The sequence below is a fragment of the Eurypyga helias genome, unplaced genomic scaffold (assembly GCF_000690775.1).
Source record: "Eurypyga helias isolate BGI_N326 unplaced genomic scaffold, ASM69077v1 scaffold11707, whole genome shotgun sequence".
Taxonomy (NCBI): domain Eukaryota; kingdom Metazoa; phylum Chordata; class Aves; order Eurypygiformes; family Eurypygidae; genus Eurypyga; species Eurypyga helias.
The window spans coordinates 156-9,200 of record NW_010263721.1 but is presented as its reverse complement, the minus strand read 5'-3'; the positions used below and the strand labels follow the sequence as shown (position 1 = coordinate 9,200).

General features: G+C 39.0%; 1 protein-coding gene across 1 annotated transcript; it reads left to right on the top strand.

The window, feature by feature from the left end:
* Window positions 1-2,450: 2,450 nt before the first annotated feature.
* LOC104512957 (tetratricopeptide repeat protein 39C-like) lies at window positions 2,451-8,568 on the top strand (the record flags this gene model as incomplete). The annotated part of the gene is made up of 6 exons (XM_010156158.1): window positions 2,451-2,544; window positions 3,482-3,589; window positions 4,111-4,220; window positions 4,915-5,038; window positions 7,374-7,471; window positions 8,464-8,568. Coding segments are annotated over 6 exons (639 nt in total), but the record flags the coding sequence as incomplete, so codon positions are not given.
* Between the last annotated feature and the right edge of the window lie 477 nt (window positions 8,569-9,045).

Sequence of the window (9,045 nt, the reverse complement as noted above, 5' to 3'; positions counted from 1 at the left end):
TCAATGCCATCATCAGTGTCACTAATGAAGATGTTACACTGTACTGGTCCCAGCACCGACCCCTGAGGAACGCCACTCGTCACCGATCTCCACTCGGACCTTGAGCATAATGTGCTGCTACAAAAGTAAACAAGGTGTACATTGCTCAGGCTCCCTGGTAACTTTGAGGGCCAGTATAACTCACCTGTCTGTGTAGTATATTCTTTTGTCATGCCAACAAGCATCTTAGTCTCATCACCATTTTGTTTTCTAAGTGTACAGTGTTTTATATTGATGCAGCTGTGGATCCTTTTGCTGGAATTTTTACTGCTGTGATGCAATATATATGATTTACAATTAAATTGTTCCTTAGCAACTAAACCAGTTTTCCCTGATGAGACAAATAAAATCACTTCAGAGCTCTGTGTGTGTGTGGTCTTAAGATACAGCGCGGCAGGAATTTTTTAATTTGGTTATGCTTGTGCAGATGACAGGCTTGCTTTCTTGGGGGTTTCTTTCACTTACGTGTTTAGCCAGCAGAGAGTGGCTTAAAGCTTCTTCTGTTGTATAAATTATTATAACTAGTATGTGAGGATATATATAGGAACACTATTCAAGCGGGTATAGGCCATATTGGGAGATACAGTGTGTCTGTGCATAAAACTAATTAATTGTGATTTGCATACCCCCTCTTATGATGATTGTTTTGGAGAAGTCCCATCCTAGACTGGGAAAACTAGAAATTAAGGTAGTCAGAAAAACTGTTGTTCTGGTTCTTACAAAAGCAGTCAGCCTGTTTTTGCTAAGCTGTTGGTAACTATTGACTTATCAATTTTTTTGTTGTTGTTGTTTTTTTCTCATATCCCTTTTTATCATCTTACACATCATGCAGCATTTATGAGTTCTCTATTAACTGTTGCTTTAAAGTGGTTACTGAGGGATGTTGAAGAAGGTGAAATCATGCAAAATAAGTAAAACTAAAAATTAAAGATACCCTTATTGTGCAGAAAGCTAAACTTTCTTTTAAATTCTTTTTAAATGCATGACTTTTAAAGGTAGATTGACTACAAATGAGATTAGTCAGAAGCTTACTGCACTAAACCAGTGGATTTCGGACTTAGTGGCTGTATTCCTTCTATTTGGTACTTACTTTATGGTTGAGAGATGATCTGAACTGGCTGTAATTTTGTGTCCAGTTCTGTGCTTCCCAGGTCAAAAAAGACAGGGAGCAAGACATTGGAGCAAGTCCAGAGGACTGCTAGGAAGATGATTAGAGAGCTGGAGCACCTTTTCATGTGTGGAAAGGCTGAGAGAGCTGGGGCTGTTAAGCCTGGAGAAGTGAAGGCTGAGGGGAGATCTCATAAATGTTTATAAATACCTCAAGGGGGGGGTGTCAAGAGGATGGGGCCAGGCTCTTCTCAGTGGTGTCCAGTGACAGGACAAGGGGCAACGGGCACAAACTGGAGCACAGGGAGTTCCACCTGTGCTTGAGGAAAAACTTCTTCACTGTGAGGGTGCCAGAGCACTGGAACAGACTGCCCAGGGAGGGGGTGGAGTCTCCTTCTCTGGAGATATTCCAAACCCACCTGGACATATTCCAGGTGGAATCTGCTCTGGGGGAACCTGCCTTGAGAGTGGGGTTGGACTAGATGATCTCCAGAGGTCCCTTCCACCCCTGACCATTCTGTGATTCTGTAAGTTACTGGTGATCATTACTACGTTGTTAAACTCTTCTACTATTCCCCTCCCCCCACTTTTACCTCTAGAATTCTACATTTCTTTTTTTATATGCCTTGGAGTCCAAGTTCCTTACAGTATGTTTTAATTCTTACTCTTGCACATGAGGGAAATGGTTAGTACCTTGCAAGCAAACGCTTTGCATTCTTGTCTAAAGTTTCATTTCAGTATAAAACTGAGTTGCTTTGTATTAGTGATTCTTACTTCCTTTGTGTCTTGCAATTTGGCTTTTGTATTATGTTTCATATCGTGAATATGAAATATATGGAAAAACCTCTTCACTCTGGGACCTCTTTTAAGATGCTCATTTATCATTGTAAAGAAAGGCTTTGTCACCATTTGCCCATACTTCCATTTGGAAGTGACCTGGTCGAGAGAACTGGGAGGAGGGCATCTGGCCAAAGGAATTGCAATGTGGAGCTGATGTAGTGAATTACTATTAGCCCTTCTCCTTCAAACTGCTAGCTCTGTGGTGGGTTTTTGCTCATGTAAAATAATCAGGACTCTAATGTATTTTGAGGTTTTCCTCTCATTGCTATGTTATGTCTCTTTCATGTAATCAAACCAGAGCCTGTAATCTGTAGGACACTTCAATTTTATTTTTAACCATTCAGTTATTTTTAAATACCTGTTAACAGAAATCTGAACATTTTCTTTATCAAAATCGCATTATCTAACAAATTTCAGGCATCTGATTTCTCCCCCCCCCGTTCTTTTTCTTTTGCTCTTGTTAGTGTCAAATCAATAGTGCCTTGACCTCATTTCATACTGCTTTGGAACTTGCAACAGACCAAAGGGAGATTCAACATGTCTGCTTATATGAAATAGGTAAGTTGGATATGTTTATACTGTAAATAACTCACACGTTTAGGCTAGTAACTTCAATAAACAAACTGCATTATTTTTATTGGGATTTTTAAAAAAATTTAGAACACTGGCCTTTGTCTTGGATGGATTACGGTACTAATCTTGTCTTCTTGTTTGGACAAGTAGAATTCAACAGTTTTTTATAATTTAAATGTTTTCTGCAGATACAAGGTGATGCCAAATCAGGGAATGGACTACAGAATCAGGGGCAAACTGTTCACCTACAGAATATTATTGAAAATGAGACATTAATTAATCTTATTTGTGGAATCACAAATGTGGTACCATTTCTGTACCAAAACCTAATCCATTTAGTGAAGCTTCACCGTTTGCAGGACCTATATTTGATGTTAATTTCCTTCTGTCAATAGCAATATCATTGAATCACAGAATGGTTTGGGTTGGAAGGGACCTTAAAGACCATCCAGTTCCAAACCCCTGCCATGGGCAGGGACACCTTCCACTAGAATATAAGCTGTAAGTTCTTAATTTGCATACAAGTCTTTAGAGTGGAGGAGATACGTTGCTTCAAGCTTTAAATGTCTCTCATTAAGGGATCTTGCCACAGTGAGGAAGAGTAAAGGAACAAATAGTAGCTTTATAAGCTTCAGCATTCTACAAAATACAGTATCTAAATTAAAAAAAGGACTCTGGTGTCTATAGACTTGTTGCTCTGAAGTGGATTCTTGTTTTGTGTGGAATTTTATAATTCAACATTTCCTAGCCAATTTAAACCAAGCTTTAGATGTACGTCATTGATTTTGTTTCAACTTTCCAACTTACTGGTGTAATTGTTAAACTAACTCCAGCTTTCACAACATACTGTGTGTCACAGTAATATTGGCACCAAATTTGAATTACTGTGCTTTCTCTGAAATTAAATTAGTCTTGTTTTTAGGTTGGTGCAGCATGATAGAGATGAATTTCAAAGATGCATTTGAATCCTTTGAACGTCTTAAGAATGAATCCAGGTGGTCCCAGTGTTACTATGCTTATTTAACAGCAGGTGGGTATATTCAGTGTGTTGGATGAGCGATAAATCAGTGACATAATAAGGTTTTGGCAGTGTTTTGGGGAACTTACTAGTGCACAGGGTCTTACACACTGCCTGCTGCTTATGCAGCTTCATGCCAAACTTGGCTTAGTTAAACAAAATTACCTAATGTACACTTGCATCCACACACATGCATGTGTGTGTAAGTACTTTCTCCCCCCACCCCCCTCTTCTAGATGTAGGTACAATTCTGATTGTGAGTGCAGTGACAGGGCATGTAACAGTGTATTCCCAAGATTTAATAGATCTTGGGTGGTATTAGTTCCTTTAATGGCTATGAAAAAGAAGTACTGACTTGTTAATGATCACAGAGGGTGTCTGGGAGAGTTGGGATTTGCATGTTTGTCAGATCCCTAGTCTAGATCCTTTCCGGAATTGTGTCTTTTTACCTGTGACCAAATTATATCTAATATTAATTTTTCCTCTTTCAGCATCCCAGTAGCGTTAACACGTTTTTGTTTCTGCATTCTTAGTGTGTCAAGGAGCCACTGGTGATGTCAATGGTGCTCAGAATGTGTTCAAGGAAGTTCAGAAGCTTTTCAAAAGAAAAAACAACCAGATTGAACAATTTTCAGTGAAAAAGGTTTGTTTTAGCGTAGGCTGACTTGTTTTGGTACAGTAATTACGCTTGGTAATTCTGTTGGATTCTTTACAAGTATTTATTTTTGAAGGAATTATCTGTTTTCTCAGATGTTGCTTCTGTAGAATTAGTGACAAGGATTCAGGTGGTAAAACAATAGTGTCATGTATTTTAAGGACCTAGCAGAAGAAAAGTGAATTAGCTATTCACTTCACAACTAAAGTAATTATTAAAGATAAAAATACATGACACTGTAGTTACTTTGGTAATTTTCCTCCTAGCTTTGCCTTTCTTACTCCTTTGTATCTTGTCTTGTTTGAGAAAGCCTTAGTTCTTTTTGAAAGCTAGGGATTGTCTAGGAAATGTTTCCTACCTGATGGTTTTGCAGATGTGACTTTCTTAGCATCCAGTTGGTGTGTACTTGGGATTGCGAATCACAGTAAACTAAATCTAGGCTGCATAGAAGGAAGCTTTAATTTTGATCAATATGCAAGCCCTTAAATTAATTGAAAGATTTTGCTTTTATAGTCCTGTAGTCTTTAAGCTCAGTTACCACCAACTTTATTTTCATAACATGGTTGTATGCTTTCATGAAACAGCTAGAATTACTGTTTGGGATACATTGCCTGTGAATATTCTGTTCCCTGTAAAAGGACAGATGACAGATCTCCCTTCCCTCTTTCTCCCCACTTTGCAGGCAGATAGATTTAGAAAACAACTGCCGACCAAAGAGCTCTGTGTCCTGGCATCCATTGAAGTATTGTACTTATGGAAAGCCCTTCCAAACTGTTCCCTCTCCAACCTACAGCATATGAGCCAAGGTATAATATGGTTCCTTGATTTATTTACTTTTACAGAGGTATATAATTTTCTTTTGTTGTGTTGCAGTATCTGATTGTTGTAGCATGAAAATTTAAACCTGTGTGCACGTGTGATTGCAAAACAGTTTGATTAACAACGGAATAATGACCATTAAGATTCAGCTTAATGCTTCATTTTTACCATTTTTTTAATAGGTTTTGGGGAGAACTTTAACTGCCTGGCTGTATATAGTTGGGTTTTTTAATGTTGTGTTTGCCCATTATTTAAAATGAAACAATAGTTACTGTTCAAAGTCACCAAGCAAAATTTAACCCATTTATACCTAGATACAGATAAATAAATAAACCTACCAATTCATTTCTGCATTTCAGTTTTCTTCTAAGAGGAAATGTGTAGCTTGTGGTGTCATCTATGACATAAGGGTTCTGTTTGTCTTGGCTGCTGGGACCATCTTAGTGGTGAAAAGAGCATTTTATGGTTGCCTCTTTCTTAGTCTCCAGATGTCTGTTGTGAACTTTGCAGCACTCCTCGCTCCATCCAGCAGTGTCTTGTTTACATTCTGCAAACAGCTTCAATTTATTACCTGCTCGTTTAGGAAATAAAAAATGCCTGCCCCTGAAGTACTTCCTCTTCTGTAACACTGAACTTCTGGAGATTGTATGTGATTTTTTTTAAGTGAGAAAACTACTAGTCTTTTGAGAGCCAGGACAGTTTGGGGTTTTGTTCTGTTTTTATATGCCCTGTGCATCTCAAGAATGATGAGATGATAGAGAGTTGGGTTTGTTCAGCCTGGAGAAGGGAAGGCTCTGGGGACACCTTATAGCACCTTCCAGTACCTGAAGGGGGGCTACAAGGAAGTCGGGGGGGACTTTTTACAAGGGCCTGTAGTGACAGGACAAGGGGTAACGGGTTTAAATTCGAAGTGGGGAGGTTTAGATTAGATATCAGGAAGAAGTTCTTCACGGAGGGGGTGGTGAAGCACTGGAACAGGTTGCCCAGAGAAGCTGTGGATGCCCCATCCCTGGCAGTGTTCAAGGCCAGGCTGGATGAGGCTTTGAGCAACCTGGTCTAGTGGAAGGTGTCCCTGCCCATGGGGAACTAGATGGTCTGTAAGGTCCCTTCCAACCCAAACCATTCTATGATTTTTTTTTTTTTTTTTAAATTTGCTTCCTCTTGAACAATTGGAGTGTAATTTGCTGGGGCGAGTTTCCAGGCTTTTACTCTGGGCTAGGAGTTGACTTTAAAATACAGGAATTAATTTGTTATTCACATGTATCTCTGTAAGCAGATGCCAAGTAACTTGAGACTCGCAATACAAGTGAGAGTCAACACCCTTGTGTATTGTGTAGGGTCCAAATACTTCATGCAGCCAACTCCTAGTTATTCATAGGTTGTGGATTAACTGTGTTGTGAACGCTGAGCTAATTACGATCTGGCAGGCTTTATGAGATGAGGTAGAACGTGAAGTAAAAAGAAGCTCCACTGCTCCAGGCACAGCAGTTCAGCTCTTTCTGAAGGTTTGAAAAGCCCTGCAGGCCTCCCTGTACCTTAACCTTTCTGGAGGTGACAGTGCAGGTAAGGGCAACTGGCTCCTCATGGAACTAGCCTTGATCTAACAAGAGGTGGCGCTAATAAGCCTGATCAAAGTTGAGCCTGATTCATCTAGGGACGGTTACTTGCATTGTCATTCAGCTCTTTCTGGAAACAGAGCACTACTCAGCTGAGGCACAGTTTGTCCCTGGGTTGTGGACCAGCTAAAGTCTGGCAAATAAGCCTTATCGCTCTCATCAGCACTGAGAACTGTGAGGCCAACATACCCAAGTCTGGGTTTTTTTTAAGCCCAGTACAGATTTTTGTGCATCTGTCACTTGGCTTCAGGTCAGAACAAGTCAGCTTTTCCTGAACTGCTTGCCCTGTGCTCCTCGAAACTTGGACTATGTATTTTTCTTTCAGTATTGGGTCAACCCAGTTTCCCCTAACACCACAAGGAGGTGTGATTGTTTCTTAACTTTACCTTCTACTGGGTGTTTCAAAGACCGGTAGAGAAATGAATTCTCCTCTTCTTTTGAGAACACCACACCAACTGCCTTTGACTTCACGCCGTTTATTCCTGTTGGGAATTGTTCTCATGAGTGACAGGTTGCTCAATGAGATTCATACAAAATGGGTTGTATATAAAAGAAACCAAATTACTTTGATTTATATTAATGTTAATAGCATATCCTTTTTCTGGTCAAATTTAATCATCAGCCTAAAAGTCACCGTAAACCACAATTCTTGTCTAAGGAAGGATTTCAATCCATCTTGTTTGCTTACTGAACTCTTTTTGTTAAGCTTGTCAGGATGTTGATGATTCATCGGCTGTTGGTTTGAAGAATTTGCTTCTTGGTGCCATACACAAATGCTTAGGAAATTCTGAAGATGCTGTTCAAGTAAGTTGTTAAATGATAATTTACGCCATTGATCCTATCTTATAAGCTATTCTGTTAAACAGTAAATACTGTCAAGTAAGGGTGTTAAACAAGCTGTTAGTTTCCAGTGCTGTTGATCATACTGTTTTGTGAATTTCAACAGAGTATGTCAGGTTCTTTTCAAATCTTCTGTTTACCACGTCTTTGTTATATTCTATGTTACGAAAGTAGTTGGCTGTGTTGAATGAACATGGTAGCTTAAGTGGCTTGTAGGAGCAAGAGTTAGTGGAAAGCTGGAAAGAAGAATGGAAAAGTTATTGGCTCTGCTGGATTTACTTTGTCCAGTGAAGAAAATTCTACTTTAAAAAAACAAACCAAACCCCAACGAAACGAACAAAAAACCCCACAAACTTGGAGATTGACCTTTCAACAGCATGGGTTTGCTGCTTCTGCCTCAGACCTATTAGACACTGAGTGGTTTGGTTATTAGCACATACCAAAGGATAATTTTGCCACTGCTCCAGTCAGGAACAACTTTTTTCTTTTCCTCACCAAAATTCAGTAATTTTCTTCCCCAAAACTCAGTAAGCAATTCACATAAGCAGCAAGGGAGCTGATGCTGGCTTTAAATCTCTTTAATTTTTTTTCTCTCCCCAGCTTCTCTCAAGTATATCTTAAATAAGCTGGGTACTTCACCTCTGATGTTAAAGTTGCTTGCCATGATCTAGTATTTTTTTCAATATGAAGTTGGAAAACACTTGAAACAACCAATATATTACTTGGTAAAAATCCAAACAAATAGTTTTACCTTGATAGAGTACTGTCAGTGAAAACCTTTGGGTACTTGCTTAAAGACTATCTACCACTGGAATTCTTAATGTAATTCTAGCTTTGGGCTGATTTCTAGTGCTTAAAGTTGAATGGTACTTCGGGATCTTTTTTAAGTATCAAACAGTCAATTTTAATGTATTATTGCAATCTTGGTTCTTAGTTTTTTTCTTTAATTTCTGTAGTTCTTTCAGCGAGCTGCTAAAGATGAGCTGTGCCGTCAGAACAACTTTTATGTCCAGCCGTACGCTTGCTATGAACTTGGCTGTCTTCTGTTAGATAATCCAGAGGTAATAGCCTACCCTATCTTTAAACTCTTAAAATAAGGTGGGGAGTCAACATACCACTATATGAACAATGACACTAAGTTTAAAGGTGATAACGTATGATAAGTTTTCAATATTTGTTTTGTACCTACTGTAAAGAAGCTTACTACTTTGGTTTTTTGCAAACCAAGAAACGCAGTGTGGTTTAGGTTACGAGGTCTTAATTTTTCTGTGTCAAGAGCTATAAGGACATTCTATGGAGCTTAGTTATCTGTTGCTTAGTTACCTGCAATGATTTGGTTTGTTGTTACTGGGTTTTATTTTTATGTGGAAATCGGAGCCTGAGACACTCGAGGATTCTTCAAGGCAGCTGTTACATTCCTGACCCTTGGTGGTGTCTTTCTCTAGCAGTAAAATGAACATGTCTGCAAACCTACAGCAAGCAGTAAAAGCAAGAATTTTGAGTGTAGCACCACACTGTTTTGATTATTATTTAATACT